This window comes from Salvelinus fontinalis, chromosome 35 (genome assembly GCF_029448725.1).
Source record: "Salvelinus fontinalis isolate EN_2023a chromosome 35, ASM2944872v1, whole genome shotgun sequence".
Classification (NCBI taxonomy): domain Eukaryota; kingdom Metazoa; phylum Chordata; class Actinopteri; order Salmoniformes; family Salmonidae; genus Salvelinus; species Salvelinus fontinalis.
In genome coordinates, this window is record NC_074699.1 from 23174802 (window position 1) to 23191022 (window position 16221).

The 16221-nt window shown below is 45.0% G+C and overlaps 1 protein-coding gene across 3 annotated transcripts in view; it reads left to right on the plus strand.

Annotated features, from left to right (window-relative positions):
- The window catches only part of LOC129834579 (nuclear factor of activated T-cells, cytoplasmic 3-like), an 84268-nt gene that overhangs the window by 61441 nt on the left and 6606 nt on the right, over nucleotides 1-16221 (plus strand). For all 3 annotated transcript variants that reach the window (XM_055899691.1, XM_055899692.1, XM_055899694.1), the window contains exons 7-9: nucleotides 3411-3466; nucleotides 3668-3794; nucleotides 5908-7086. In XM_055899691.1, the coding sequence (XP_055755666.1) occupies nucleotides 3411-3466; nucleotides 3668-3794; nucleotides 5908-7086 (1362 nt within the window). The remainder of the gene's footprint in view (nucleotides 1-3410; nucleotides 3467-3667; nucleotides 3795-5907; nucleotides 7087-16221) is intronic.

Consider the following 16221-nt stretch of genomic DNA (forward strand, 5'->3'; position numbering starts at 1 on the left):
TGGGGGTAGGATGGGGTCTTCCTGTGGGGGTAGGGTGGGGTCTTCCTGTGGGGGGTAGGATGAGGTCTTCCTGGGAGGGTAGGGTGGGGTCTTCCTGTGGGGGGTAGGATGGGGTCTTCCTGTGGGGGTAGGGTGGGGTCTTCCTGTGGGGGGTAGGATGAGGTCTTCCTGGGAGGGTAGGGTGGGGTCTTCCTGTGGGGGGTAGGATGGGGTCTTCCTGTGGGGGTAGGGTGGGGTCTTCCTGTGGGGGGTAGGATGAGGTCTTCCTGGGAGGGTAGGGTGGGGTCTTCCTGTGGGGGGTAGGGTGGGGTCTTCCTGGGGCATACATACAAATAAATGCAGTGGCGGTGCCCCGCCTTTAAATGCACAGAGGAGTGGAGGGTTGGTTAATAGGGATCCCTAGCTCCAGGCACCAGTTGATAACAAGTACTACATTACGGTTTATGTAATCTCTACTGGACTCTCTTCTTGACTTGTTCAATTCCCATTTTTAAAGATGATAAAAGTCACTTTGAATAGAAACGTTTGCTAAATGACCATATTATATTTTTATTACAAGCAGTAATGGAGGTCTTTTAGTGAGTTGGTTGTCCATCTAGTTTACCAGTTCTTTTTGGGCTTCAGTTAGTTATGTCAATGGACTGGGCTACACTGCAGATAGGGGAGGAGGGAGAGAGGTAGTTGAAGGGGAGCCATAATGATGCAGGCAGGCGAACTCTGGTCCATCTGGCTACAGCAGGTCTGTCAGTGTGAGGTCTGGTCTTTGGCTCGTTCGCTCATCTTCTAATGCTAGGAAAAGCAGAAAGGTCCTTTCCCTCTGTCCAGATGAAACAGGATCACATCCATTGGCTTCATGCTGACTTCTATCACTTTATTACCTGCTCTGGGGGAGGAAGGGGAATATGAAAAAGGCATTATTATTATTCTGAGGGAAAAAAATATTATTTGACCAGAGTGAACCTCATCAAACAGGAAAAGGACCCCTAGATGGAATGACCTGACTGACTATACTGACTGACTCTACTGACTGACAATTTTGGCCTACTGGCTTACTGACTGACTGTACTGTACTGACTATACTGGCTTACTGGCTTTATTGGCTTACTGACTGATTATACTGTACTGACTATACTGGCTGACTGTACTTTACTGACTATACTGGCTTACTGGCTCTACTGGCTTACTGGCTCTACTGACTGACTCTACTGACTGACTCTACTGTAATGACTATTGTAAGGCCTTGATGAGGGCAGAAGGCGAGTGGAGAATGATGTCAAAAACTGTGGTTGAATTGAAATTGCATTTAACACACCAGGCATCAGTGTTTTTCCTTTCTTCCATACAAAAGGTCTACAAGCTACAGTTATTCTAGCTGTCTGAATAGCTTAGCCCTCATTGTTTTGGTAGATATCATAACACATGGACGTGTTTTTAACTCTCTGAGAGAGGGGTGGATATAGAACATGTTTTTTCTCTGAGAGGGAGGGGTGGATGGATGTGTTTTCTCTCTGTCATCAGGTAGGTTCCTGTTGGAGCTTGTTTAGTGATGGCCGAAGGACGGTGGCAGTACATGTGGGGCCCTCTCCCTCCTCTCTCCTGCCTATTGAATGTCAACATGTGCTGCAGAAATACACTCAGTATGCTGAAGTCAGACAGAGCTAAGGCACCCAAGGTCATTATTCAGTCATTACCAGAAAGCTGACTCAGATACCTAGAGGAGTAGCTAGAGCCCCTTTCACAAAAAGAGAAGGAACCTTCCAGTAGAGATACAATAAATAGCCTAACGTGGCTTATGTCATAAACCTGTTCTGTTTCATTCTGTGGGACGGTGGAATCTCCACTGAGCTCTATAGAAGAGTCTAATGCACCACAGGATTACTGGGGCAAAGACTGTCATCTGCCTCTGTTAGGATGAGATCAAGGGCCTTCCTAACTAAAGTAGTATGTTATCTCTCTGAACAGTTATCAATTAAGAGGAGATCAGAGTAGGGCCATCTATTATAGATGGCTATTAGAAGGGGAAGCATTTGGAAAGAAAAGCAGAATACTGTAGATGTACAGGACTTAGCCTATAACTACAGTACAGCTATAAGATCCCATTGTAAAGATGGGGAGTCTTTCAGCAGGCATTAGGGCAGATTGTTTTGGGGAAGCCCTTTGGTTAAGTGGAGAAGTAACACAGGTGCGGTCAGATGTAATCAGATCCATATGTGACTTTATGAACAGCATGAAACAGCCCCATTTGCAATTGCAAGTTAGTGTGGCATCATGCAATTTAAAAAAAAGTTGTACCTACTTACAACTGTAAGTGACTGCAGTAGTTGTTCAGTAGTAGCTGAATACATTTCTGATTTAGTAGTTGTGATGATGGTGACTTCTCCTTAACCGCAGCAGCCCGTTATAATTCTCTCAACTGTTTTTCCGAATGGCTGGACGCCTAAGATGTCTGGCCAGATCATTAGATCTGAAGGAGGAAAACTGGAAAATAAGAGGATATTTCCTTTCCTAAGCCAGCCAGACCTCTGGCAACGCAACGTAGCCTAGCGCATGGTGGACCGACCGGCGGAGGGAGGCAGGGATTTTAAATAAATAGAGTTATTCCACTCGTCTCTCCATAATGTTAACCAGGCAAGACAAACTGCAGGATATTTAGACTTTGATTACTTTTTAATAGCTGTAAAAAATACTCTCCACTGAGTTTTTGTGTCCATAAAGATGACATCATTGAGATGTTTCTGGTCCCCCAGCCAGAACCAATTGAAATCTCTCTGCTTTTCGAAGATTTTCTGTGGTTCATACTGAGCCATGTCTGCTGGGGCAGGGAGTCTTACACTGACATGATGATCATTAGGAAAATAGATAGTAACCCAGAAGATATATTACACAAGACTTAAAGATGGGTCTGAAATATAGTGCAATGATCATAGATTGTCTTCATAATTAGGTTCTTTGGCCGGAGTGTATTGCATGTCAGGTGCATTGAGCTACTTGACTTATTCAACTCAGCATTACTGTATGATCTTTAGATTCAATGGTCTTGGTTTTCTATTTGAAAACTATTTGACAGATACTATAATTCACTTCCTCCCAGATTCACATTGATTTAGGAATTAGTCCAAGAGCTGGCAATTCAATTAGGGGAGGATTTGATGGTGTCCTTTGTGTCAAATGTGTCTGTTGACTCCATCTGTTTTGTGGAAGAGGAGGTGGGTTGACTCTATGCTGAATCCCTATGGGTGCCATTCTGCCATGTATTCATTAATTCACACATAATTTGAAAAGCAGACAAAGAGCCGAATGCATTGTCTCTCGCCAGGCCCAGCCTGGAGTGGGAATGTCTGTCAAAATGGAGTCCTACAATGTGTTTTACTCATCTGTCATGTCTTCTCCCTCTCTTTTTGTCTTTTTAGATGGAAGACCCCAGTGGGAAGTGGAGGCGAAAATCATCCGTGAGAAAAGTCAAGGAGTAAGTAGAACATAAGCTTCCTACACCTCTCTGTAGCTTAGCTGTCACAAACATGATGTATATTATTCTGTATCATTAGGCTATATTTTTACAGCTGTTATATTGATGTAGCATTATTCATGAATTATTACTAAAGTATCCTGACTAATGTGAATGTCTGTGAAAAGTGGAAACGTTGACTGTGTTGGTTCCTTCTCCCAGTCGAGCGTCGTAGTGGAGGTCCCTCCCTACCACAGTAAGACCGTGACCTCGGCTGTTCAGGTGCAGTTTTACGTGTGTAACGGCAAACGGAAAAGGAGCCAATCACAACGCTTCACTTACCTGTCAGGTAGGAGGATCTACATTCTACACCAATCATAGTGCTTGAATTGCAAGTCTTTAGAATCACTGGCGGTTGTGTTCCACTGCAGATGGTTAGATCTGGCAACACGTGATGTTTAGCTAACATCTCATCAACCACATTTATATGATGTAGCAATTGTGTCGTATGTGTGGCAGTGGGAGTGTTCTAAAGACATACTGGAACAGGATCATGTGGAGTCACGTTAAAACCTGCTTTTCACTCCTCTGTTGACCTCTCAGGGGGATTGACAGAAAGCAGATACAGCCATGGAAAGCAGTAGCACACGCATACAAACATACATATGGCCAGGTCGCAATTGTAAATGAGAACTTGTTCTCAACTTGCCTACCTGGTTAAATAAAGGTGAAATATAAAAAAAAAATTTTTTTAAATAAATACACACTGTCGAGGATCCTGCTTTTGGGCTTAGCTAACTAACCCGGTTTTGGAGAGCTTTGAACTTACTTTCCCTCCCAGTTTGAATAGCTGTGGTTTTAAAGAAGAGGCACCTCCACTAACAGTTACATGTGCACCTGCCAACTGTTCATGTAAAGCACCATGAAACTCTATTGCTGTCTATTTCTGATGTGTATTTACATTGAAGTTTTAGTATGCAAATCTCTGCTCTCCAGGAACATTTGATTACACACAGGAATTGTGGGAATTTCAAACGGTGTTGTTTGTCTAAAATGAAATCTCTCCGAGGCTGAATTTTCTTCTTTTTTTTTACGTGGATTCTACAGTTTCCTAATGTTTTTCATTAAGTCAAATCCCTGCATAGTTACTTGATATTGTTATTGTTTTCCAACAATAACGTCAAACCAACGTTAGTCAAAACGAAAACTGTGTTGGCGGAATATAATGACAAGTGAGCAATTTCTGATATCTACCAGAGCAGTGTGTGTGTTTAGATGTGTATGTGCCCCTCCACCCACTCTCCGTTTGCAGCACGTCGCCCACTCTTCAAGTGCTTCCTGTTTTCCACGCTACCCTACCAGGACAGCCAATTAGAGCACAGCACAGGAAGCCTGCTCAGTCAGTGTAGACGCCACTATTGCTACCACGGACACCGCACGCTTAATTGTGGCGTCACCGGCCCACCAATCACACTGTGCTACCTAGTGTGCGTGGGTAGTAGGGCCCTGGCTGGCCCGGTTTAGGGATGAACTGTGAGAAAAGAGCATCAGTTGTCTTCTGAGATCCCTTAAGGAAGATGTCATGATTAGAATGTGTAGGGTTCTCAGGTGTTCCTGGTCAGGTGGTCAAGACAAGAAAAGCTTTGTCATTAGGGTTGGCCAAGTATGGATAGGTGCTGTCAGCATAGTCCAGAGGAAGACCCCTTCTGTCTCTACAATATCGCAGTGCCTTTCCCCTTCAAAACGAAAACATGTAAAAAAGCACCATTTAACCCAATCTATCACAGTATCTCTGTCCCTTCCCCCTCAGACACAAGTCTTCCTGGCTGTATTCTCTCAGTAACATGCCTGTCAGAGGGAGGGCCATGGGAGGTAGTAGGGGTGCTAGGGGCTGTGAACTGGTTTGTCCTCCTCCTGGTTTCAGCATGGCTGGAAGGCATTTTGCTTCTCCCCATACTGCAGTCAACATGATGGCACCCAAACCCAACAACATATGCTCCCTCTCTCTGATTCAGAGCTGGGTCAAAATAAAACCCGGCCCGGGCACAAGCACCAGATTGGGAAATAGGTTACTGATTGGTACACAGCAGAGTTGTGCTATGCACTATTGTAAAGGTGCTCCGTTTAAGTAAAGATTTCTAATCTAGTTAACACATACATTCTGAACTTGTGTGAACCACAGTGCTTTGACTTGGTGGATGTTGATTGGGAAGTTAATCCTGAGATTTGGCTATTTGTGGTGTTCCAGAATTTGGTAAAACAAATGAGTACTGCCTTGTGTTTTTCTTTGGAATTCATTATCTGTTGTCATAATCATCACATACGTCACCAAAATATTTATGGCTGCAATTACAGATTTGAATGTATTAATGCTGGTATCATATGAATGGCAATGTGTTGGTTTCCCGTACTGAGTGTCTCTCACTCTCTCTCTCTCTCTCGCTCTCACTCACTGTCTCCAGTCCTGGTGAAGCAGGAGCACAACAGAGAAGAGATGGAAGGGCCCCCTGCTGTGCCCCCCATGCCCGGTATGTCCATGCCTCTGGCCCATGCTGCCAGCCTGGTCCGCAGTACCCACACCCAGCTGCCTTCCCCTGAGCAGGGCCACCCACCGGACGGCCTTCTGTCCAGCTCTCCCCGGGGCCTGGCTGCGGGCCCCGGCTCCAGCCTCCATACTCTGCAGCCTGCCTGCCCCCTCATGGGCTCCCCCTCCTTCCAGCACCTGCCTCACCTCCAGGGCCGAGGCCTCCACACGCCTGCTGACTGCCACATGACGTTCCATCCGGGCCCAGCCCCTCCCAACAGGCCCTCCTACCAACACCATCCTATGCAGCAGAGTCACACCCACCCCGGCCACCTAAGCAACCTAAATCCCAACCTGCCCTACAATGGCCAGCCCAGCCTTTCCATGAACACTGGGGGTCCGCAGGGCTATGAGAGAATGAGTTACCACCAGAAGCAGTCTGACCCCGGGGCCTCCCACCCCCACCCCATGGGGCTGGGTATGGTGTACCACTCCTCCCCATCTACCTCCACCCAGCAGGCCTCCAGCCCCCACAGCCCCATCTCCACGGCCCCCCACAGCCAGCCCATGACCCACTCCTCTCACTCTGCCCCTCACCTGCTCTCCATGGGCTACCACTGCCCCCCCAACCCCAGCCAGGTGCCCTCGCCCACCCGCCCCAACCACCCCATGGGCCAGCCCTCACCCACCCACCCAAACCATCCGATGCAGCCCTCCCCCCAGCTGCAGAGAGCTATGGGGGGCTACCACCCCACCAGCCAGAGGTCTGCCTCCTGTCCCACTACCTCCAGTGCCCCTCCAGCCCACATGGTTGCCTCGCCCCATTCCGGGCCATCCTCCCCCCAGCTCCACTCCCTGCCCTACCAGTCGCCCACCTCCCCCTCCCCCACCGGCAGCCCTCTGGGCCCCCCAGCACACAGTCCCCAGGCCAGCAGCCCTGTCATGTCCAGCCTGTCCACAGGCTCATGCAGCAGCAACCCCGTGCAGCAGCACCCCCTTGCCCCCCAGCAGAGCCCCTTCCCTATGGAGGGGGAGAGTGTGAACGTCAAGCAGGAGCCGATGGAGAGAGAGCCCACCTTCAGATCCATCGGCCTGCAGGACATCACACTGGACGACGGTAAGACACAGCTCTGTCTGTCAGCCTCTCCATCTCTCTATGTGTCTGTACTCACTACACTCTCTCTGTATCCAGCTAACACGTGTTTTACAAAAATGCTTCTGTTTTATAAAGATACCTTCCACCAGTTACTGAATTCTCCTGGGGGAAATGATGTCTCGTAGTGATTTGTATTTCAGAAATACAGCACTTAAACCGGCAGTTGGGTTTTGTACACAGTAGGGTTGTTATTGAGTGGTCCTGACAGGAGGATTGGACATCATAGCAGCACAATAGACTAATGACTCTCACACTATTGACCTCGTCACAAATAGCTCATCCCTAGCTCTATCTATCGCTCTCTCTCTCTCTCTCACACACACACACACGCACACGCACACGCACACGCACACACACACACACACACACACAGTAAGGAGATTCATTCTTTGGGTTCAGCTCGTTTGTATTGACTGGATGTTGCAACAGTGGGAATACTACGAAAATTGTTTTATACTACAGAGACCACAGCCGCTGTAATTACTGTGTGTGGAAGGCCCTTTCCATTCTGAAGAGGACTAATGTACCTCTATTTACGGTGGTATAACAAACTGACTGGAGAATGATGAGACTAACTCATTAACAGTGCCTCTTCACTTCAAGAACACTACAAATCCTAACTCGGCACAAGCCGTCTGAGAAACCACCATTCCCCATTTAGTTTCTAATCTGCCATGCACAGCCACTTCTGCTCCTCTGCACACTGGTCCCGCTCAGTCACGTATTCAAATAAACAGCAGTCAAATGGCCCATAGTTAATAAACAGCCTGGAGTGGCTGCGACAGAAAGTGTGTGTGCATCAGGAAGTGCTGTATTGTGTGCTAGCAAGGGCCAGGCTAATTACATGGCCCATTATCAATAAGTCATGTATGAAAGACCATCAGACACAAGTTCACCAGCTGCATAATACACTGCATGTGTATGCCTACACACACTCATACACTCAGACTTAGTCACACAGTTGTGTGTACGCACTCATAATCAGTATATCCTTAATTACTCACTCTCTATTTTTCTCTCACACTCTCCAACACACATGCACACACACATTGTTAAAGTAAAAGTCTGGCTGCCAAGTGTTCAATTGGGTTGAGATCTGGTGACTGACGCGGCCATGGCATATTGTGAAACATCAGCAAGTTGAGCATTCAGTCTCCGAAGCTTCTGCCAAATGTGCCCCCCTCCCACCCAAACTCACTGAGATCTCTTCTTGCCATGGTAGCCAAAATAATAATTTTTATATACGACCCTAAGCATGATGATGGGATGTTAATTCCACACCCGTGTGGAAGGACTTGCTTTCAATATGCTTTGTATCCCTCATTTACTCAAGTGTTTCCTTTATTTTGGCAGTTACCTGTACATACCAAGAAGAAAAGTGTGAGAAAAGTTGTTGACTGAAAAGACTGACAGGTTCACCCTGGGATTAGTAAATCCCTGTCTGAGCGAGGCCTAGAAATAGCTTCTGTGCCATGCAGGCTCTGTAGGACGCACAAACAAACACACACACAAAACACACACGCACACACACGAGCACACACTGGCTCTGTAGGACATCATGAAGCAGTGAATGACTGAGCAGCGCAGTGCAGCAATGGAACAACTGAGTTTTTAGGAGGTCAGAGCAGCACATGAAATATACCACAGAACAGACCAGGGTTCATGTGTATTTAAGTATTTGTTATTTAAATACATTGTTTTGTGTATTTGACTATTTTCAAATAATGTGGCCTGAATGAACTACTTCTATTGGAAGTATTTGAAAGTATTTTCGGTAACACTTTATTTGGATAGTCCATATGTAGATGCTCTACAGACTATCAGTAACATTTCAACTAACTATCTACTAACCCTAGCTCTAACTTTAACCCTAAACTTAACCCTTACCCTAACCTTATTCTTAACCTAACCCTAACCTTAGCAAGCAGTTGTTTATCAACAGATAGTTTGTTGATAGTATGACCATCTGTAGAGCATCTACAGAGCGAAAATCCGGACTATCCAAATCAAATCTGATCATATTTTCAAATACTTATTTCAAATACTATATTAAAATAACCGAGTTAAATGCATGGGAGTGTATTTGAGTCAGTGTATTTGAGTGTATTTATAAATACATTCCAATATTCAACTACTTTTCTTTTCAAATAAAAAAAGATCTAAATACTTACATCATGTCTTTGAAAGTGATTGAACTCTGTTCTACTAGACTATCTGTGTCTTTCTGTTAATGTCTGTATGTCTGTCTATCTGTCTGAGTTCTAGTATTCTAACTGAGTGCAGGGTCAGTTAGTTACATGTCAGTCAGTGCTGATATGTACATTTTGATATCATAGTCATTCCCTGGTAGGATTTCAGTATACAGTAGTATCACCAGGGGTGCAACTTTCACTTGGGAAATTGCATTTTTGTCCCTCCCCAGTTTTATCATTGGAATGTGATACAAAACGAGGCAACTGTGCGCTTTAGGACCATGCGGACGCCTCAGAGCGGTCGGGTAGGCTGTTTGGAGTGTTTATCCTACTATTTAAAAATATATATAAATATATATATATATATTAGTCCCCCCCCCACTTCTAAAACCAAAGTTGCGCCCCTGAGTATCACTGTAGTATTGCCTGCATAGACTCGTGTCAGCAAAAGTGTGCGTGTGTGTACCACCACGTCACAGTGTAAAACTGTTGTGGTGAGCTAACAGATGGCCTTGGTGACTGGTGACGTACGCCACACAGGGGCATGTAGAGTGTGTGTGTGTGCAGTAGGTCTACTGTGGGTGTGGGGGGGTCAGGAGTGGCACAGACTTACTGACAGATGGACAGACGAGTTGAGGATCCCACCCAACTGGCATTATGCACCCAAAAATGCATCCCCACTTCTCATACTCCTCCTAGACGAATTCTCATCTCCAATAAACAGGTTTATAACAAAGAGTATGTATTTATCAGTAAGAGGCAGGAGGAGGCATTTCTTCTGCTGGAATAAGCAGCTGAAAGGAAACTGCTGTGTACAGGACCTCTGCTTCTTTATTGGTAGGTACAGTAGTCTATATTTGGTTTAGTGTCCAAATTTAGTGTCAATACATTTCCAATCTTCCTGAACAGTATTAATGTGAGTGCACTATTAACAGGGACAGTAATTGTACAGTAGTGTGTATAGCGTGCTGTAGGTGTGTGCAACCTTGCTCTCCCCCTTCCTCTCTTGTGTGAATGTGAGTGAACCCTCTTGTGAGGGTGATTACGGCCGTCATGGTGACAGACTGAACCACTTGTGGTGCCGACCCGTGTGTTTATCTAATTAATCAGCTGGCCCTGTGTTTGCACAGACAACACACATACACAGTGCAGACGGGCTGCGGCGGGGGGTTGGGGGGGGGGTAGCGGAGGCTGTGTGTGTGTGACACGGCGTGCCTGCATCTTATGTTTGCTCTCCTGCTCGGGCCACAGCTGCCTCTCGCCGTGAGCACGGCATTCTGGGTTAATAATAGGCCGGGCCTGCTGCTCCCGCTCTTCTTGTGAGAGACAACGACATAGAGCAGGCACACACACTTATTTCTAGCGCTGTCATAGTGTACACACACACACACACACACACACACACACACACACAGAGAGAGACACAGGCACATAGTACACACAGTAAATGCACCCACCAAAAACAGCCATATTCACGTCAGTACTATGAGTATGGCGCCACACATTGTAAACACTTTGCACACAGTAGTTAATCACATACTTTAGGCAGTTTTCTCAGGCACAACTCTATATACAAATACACAAGCAATGCTGCTTCCAGAGCATGTGCACGATCCCTGTTGACACAGCATAGCCAACAACACACAGACATAAACACACACACGTGTACATTTACAACATGGGCTAATCTGGATCTGTTACTAAGGCTCCTAAAACATAGCTTTCACCAGACTCCAATCCCCTCCATGAGGTAGGCCCTGTCCATCTCTACTACTACAGACCCAGGGATCCAACCTCTAGTCTACAGGTTACACTACCACTAGACGGAAGTCACAGAACCCTGGCACCATGCTGCTGATCAGTTTGGGTCAAGCAGGCCTCAGTCTCCAGAGTCCTGAGTTGTCCCCAACAGGGGAAACTCTCCTCTAGTGCTCTGTGGTTTGGTGGCTTTGTGGCTTGGTCCAAGTCCCAGCCCAGCCAGTGCATGCTTCTAACTTCTAACCGAGCATGGCAGATAAATAACACAACTCTCTATTCATGTGAGGAAAAAACAACAGTGGTAGGAAAATGCATCAGGCCTGGACCTAACCAAACTCAGCTAGTTAAACACAATCACAAACGCACACCGCCGGCCCTGGAACAAGTGGAAACTGACTTTGTTTGTCATCTTTCCATACAATTAAAGACTTAGGAATGTAATGAAGGCAGAGGTATTGGCAGTGTAGCACCAGCGTCGGGTGCTGGGCTCTGGGGTTCAGGTCCTGCCACTGTGCCTTTCTCTCTCTCTCTGTGTGCGTGTGTCTGTTGGTGTGTGCTTTTCAGTGTGTTTCTCCGTCAAGATGTTGGCCAGCGGCAGGCAGACGGAATGCCCGGGCAGGCCGGAGATCCTTGGTAATGTTGGAACTTAACATTAACCTTCAGCCAGGAAAACAGAAAGAGAATCCTTTTATTTGTTTACAGAGTCCCGTATCAATGTTTTGAATATAATATTGTCTTGTTTGTATGCAAATGGTCTCTTGTACCAGCTCGTGGGTTGTGTTATCGGGTAGCTTGTTTATCTTAGATGTCATTGTTGATTTGTGTTTCCTAACATAGAGCCACTGTTATAGTTGATATCCCTATTAAATCCTGTAGTGTGCTTTGTGTGACAGCTGCTGTAAGGGGAGTGTATCTGTCAAGTGTCTCAGAGAACTGTTGAGTCACTCTGCCCTGCTCTAGTAAACAGTAAAGTGATGTACATTGCCCCTACACACACACACACACACACACACACACACACACACACACACACACACACACACACACACACACACACACACACACACACACACACACACACACACACACACACACACACACACACACACACACACACACACACACACACACACACACACACACACACACACACCATAACACTTCTCCACATGGCAGTCAGCTTACTGCAGTTATCCTCCATTCTAGTTATGTGGATGCAGGAATTCTTCTAACTCACTAAACTAGCCTCCGGTCCGGACAAATCTCTTAAAATGCCATTAGGTGCCATTAGGTGTTTAGTCACTGTGAAATGCAGCAGACACATAGAATGTGTCATTATCTGACCCCTACTGCACATCCTAAGGTGATGGTCTATTGTGGTAGAAGTTTAGATGACTCTTCTGGTTGGCCATTCCGGATCCTATTGGCTTCCATTCCAACATTTTAGGACGGCCATTCTGGCTCCAATCATGATGGCTTCCACCTTGTAACTCACTCTTGTGTTCATTTGATGGCTTCCTGTGAGCAGACATTATAGGGGCCGGATCAAAAGACATGTGTCTTGTGAATCACTTACAAATGGGAAATCCACAGAGGATTCACAGAGATGAGTGACTTTGTTAATACTGCAGCAGTGTTCTAATGAGGCTCTAGTGTTCTCACTGGAGCTCTACTGTTACTGTGATCTGTCTCTCTGGCAGCGTGTCAGACTAGAGTAACAGACTACAGAGCTACGGTTAAACAGGCGAAAAATAGATAACAGATTGACTCAGAGATGTTAGCCTAGCAACCCTGGAACGTTTTTAGTCGTCTAGTTTCTGTTACTGAAACTGACCATATATTTCCAATGAAATATGATCATTAAGTGGACTTATCCATTTAACTTGAACGTCTTATGTTTTCTCTTCTACCCGAGGCTCTCTGAAGATGTGTGCATGTCATTGCAAGTCTTCCTTTTGACCAACTGAATCTTGGCTTGCCTGTCCCGTGCCTTGCACAAGTGTTATCCATTGTAACATGTTTTCCTCATTTGGTAGAGTGGAGAGAACAATCACTCAGTCTTCTTGTTAGTTTCTTAAGCTGGTTCTCTGTTGGAGCGCCCTACATGCCCTTTTCTACTTCACACTTCAGTGTTTGTCTGTCAGGGAACGTTTTCTCAATCTGTCAGAGGGGAACCAGGGTGATTACCTGTTTTCCATCCTAACTGACGACTTGTTAATCATAGAAAATCCACATCTGTTTGACTGTTTCACTTCTGTTTCTCATTGCAGAGATTATTTTAACAGATCCCTTTTAGACATGAAATGTATACATCTAGACATGACGTTAAAGATCACTGTGTGATTCGAAACAAAGAAAAGCAAAGAAAAAGAATTGGGGTCAGAAAGGACACGCTATGTAGATTTAATAAGGGCAGTCTGTTTCTCCCCTATGACTGGGTTAGGTAAAGTGATTCATGTGAGTTTCCCCTTTGAGATAATGACATGACACACACTGAAAACCTTGTTTTACCACCAATCAGTACACTGATGGACTTTGATCGAGGAGGGACTCTCTGTCTTTGACTGTAATTAGCCTAAGTCACAGTGATTGAAGGGTTCGTTCCCCACTACACTACTGTCTGAGAGGTGACACCGGTCTGATGGGGAGGGAAGTCATGTTCATGGGCTGGTTTAGTCACACATTCAGTAACGTAGACTAGCCCTAGGACCAGAGAGCTATGCCTTAGAAGCGAAATGACGGTTCACTGTATGAGAAGCAGTTCTCTGGCTTAATAGGGACCCCCCCCTTCTAGTCATATAAAGAGGATCTCCCTCCCAGAGGGTTAAAGAGACCCAGGGTTCTCTGTAGTAAGCTAGGCTAAATCATCACGTTTCTGATGCAGCCATAAAAACAAGCCAATCTGAGTCATTGGTTCAGCTATGAAACTACTGAAGTCAAGCACAATTTGAACGATTTTTCCCATATCTACATCAGATTATAGACCTAGTTGATAATATTTTATATAACTGTCAGTCTTGTTCGAGCCCATTTTGAAACCTTACCAGTAGTTGATTAATAGGATATCTAATGCCCGTGTGAAAGTTTGCATCGTTTTGTGTGTTTTGTGTGTGTTCTGTGGAAAGTTTTCTTAGCAGACACAACTGCAGATAGACATTGTGCTTGAGACTTACATTAAACACATACAATAATGGTTCATTTTTAGTTGAACGTTTCAGCTCGTGTGCTGTGTTTAGAACGTGGATACATTGTTGTAGACTGATGTTTTATGTAAAGCTGTCTGTCGCAGTTAACCGAGAAATACAGTCTATGTGTGAAGATAGATAGCCGTGTGTGATGGGAGAGGAAGAACCATCCGCCCACGCCAACAGGATAGAGACAGTGGCTAGCCAGCCAGGCACAAAGGCCTGCCCCTCCCTCTGTCACATCAGCAGTAGTAGCAGCTCACAGATCACACAAACAAACACAAATAAACACCTCTATTTCTATCATGGAACCACCAATAAGTTTTCACTGCTTTTTTTATGGTAGTCAACTAGCAAGTACAGTTGAAGCTACAGTATTCATTGTCGATACTGTAAAATTATGTTTGAAATAGTTGTATTACTTTTTCCTGAGACAAATTTATTTGGGGGGATTTTTGAGAATGTACCAGTTTTACAGGAGTGGAATGACTTTGAGATGTTATAATTGTATTCAGATATATAGCTGATGAGTCTTAGGGATGGGAGTAACAGTTGATATATAGCTGATGAGTCTTAGGGATGGGGTAACAGTTGATATATAGCTGATGAGTCTTAGGGATGGGGGTAACAGTTGATATATAGCTGATGATTCTTAGGGATGGGGTAACAGTTGATATATAGCTGATGATTCTTAGGGATGGGGGTAACAGTTGATATATAGCTGATGAGTCTTAGGGATGGGGGTAACAGTTGATATATAGCTGATGAGTCTTAGGGATGGGGGTAACAGTTGATATATAGCTGATGATTCTTAGGGATGGGGTAACAGTTGATATATAGCTGATGATTCTTAGGGATGGGGGTAACAGTTGATATATAGCTGATGAGTCTTAGGGATGGGGGTAACAGTTGATATATAGCTGATGATTCTTAGGGATGGGGGTAACAGTTGATATATAGCTGATGAGTCTTAGGGATGGGGGTAACAGTTGATATATAGCTGATGATTCTTAGGGATGGGGGTAACAGTTGATTTATAGCTGATGATTCTTAGGGATTAACAACTGGAATACAGAATATCAAGGCTTTTAATTAAATTGATGAAAAAGTATAATTCTTGATTTGTGTTAATGAAGAAATTATTATTTAACCCCATACACAGCAAAATGTGGTTAAGAAATACAAAGGGAAGATCTTAAGATGAATTAATTTGAACGGACTCCCTAATGTCTCGATAATACTCTGAATTTAATCTACACATGATTTGACTGTTCATTTTCCTCTCACTCCATCTACCAATAATATACCACATATATAAATACCCATATGTAATATGACCCATATAAAGCAGATGCTGACTTGTCCATCAGACACGGTGGGCCATTAAATATATGATTTCACAACAGACAGTTACACAACAAGTGGCCAGTTGTAGGTAAGAGAAGAGGAATCCCCAAGCAGCAGGGCTGGTACTGTTACTGTGGTTTATGGACAGGTCTGCCTGAATACCTGCGTGTCTATCTGTCTTAATGTGTGTCAAACTGTCAGAGCTCAGAGGACTCACTCACCATCTCCTCGCTCTAAACCAGATAGTCAAACCCTCTCCTCTCTTTGCCCTCTGTCTCTTTGACCTGCCATGACTTTTGACACCTATGTGCCACATCAGGAAATTAACGGTGTATGAATGCCGCCACTGCTGCACGAATGCAAAGCTACCAATCGCTGCTGTGTGGAAAATATCTTCACTTTTTCCACAAATACCAAACCAGGCTACGTATCCTCTCCTTTCACTCTCTATTTCTCTCTCTTCTATCTTTTCTCTCTCTCCCCTCTTTCTTCTCTCCCTCTCTTCTATTTCTTCTCTTTCTCCCTCTCTCTCTTTCTCACCCTCCTTTTCGTTCCACAGGTACTGTAGTAAACCAGATGCAGCTTCAGTTTAGCGTGATATGGGGGTTAGAAGT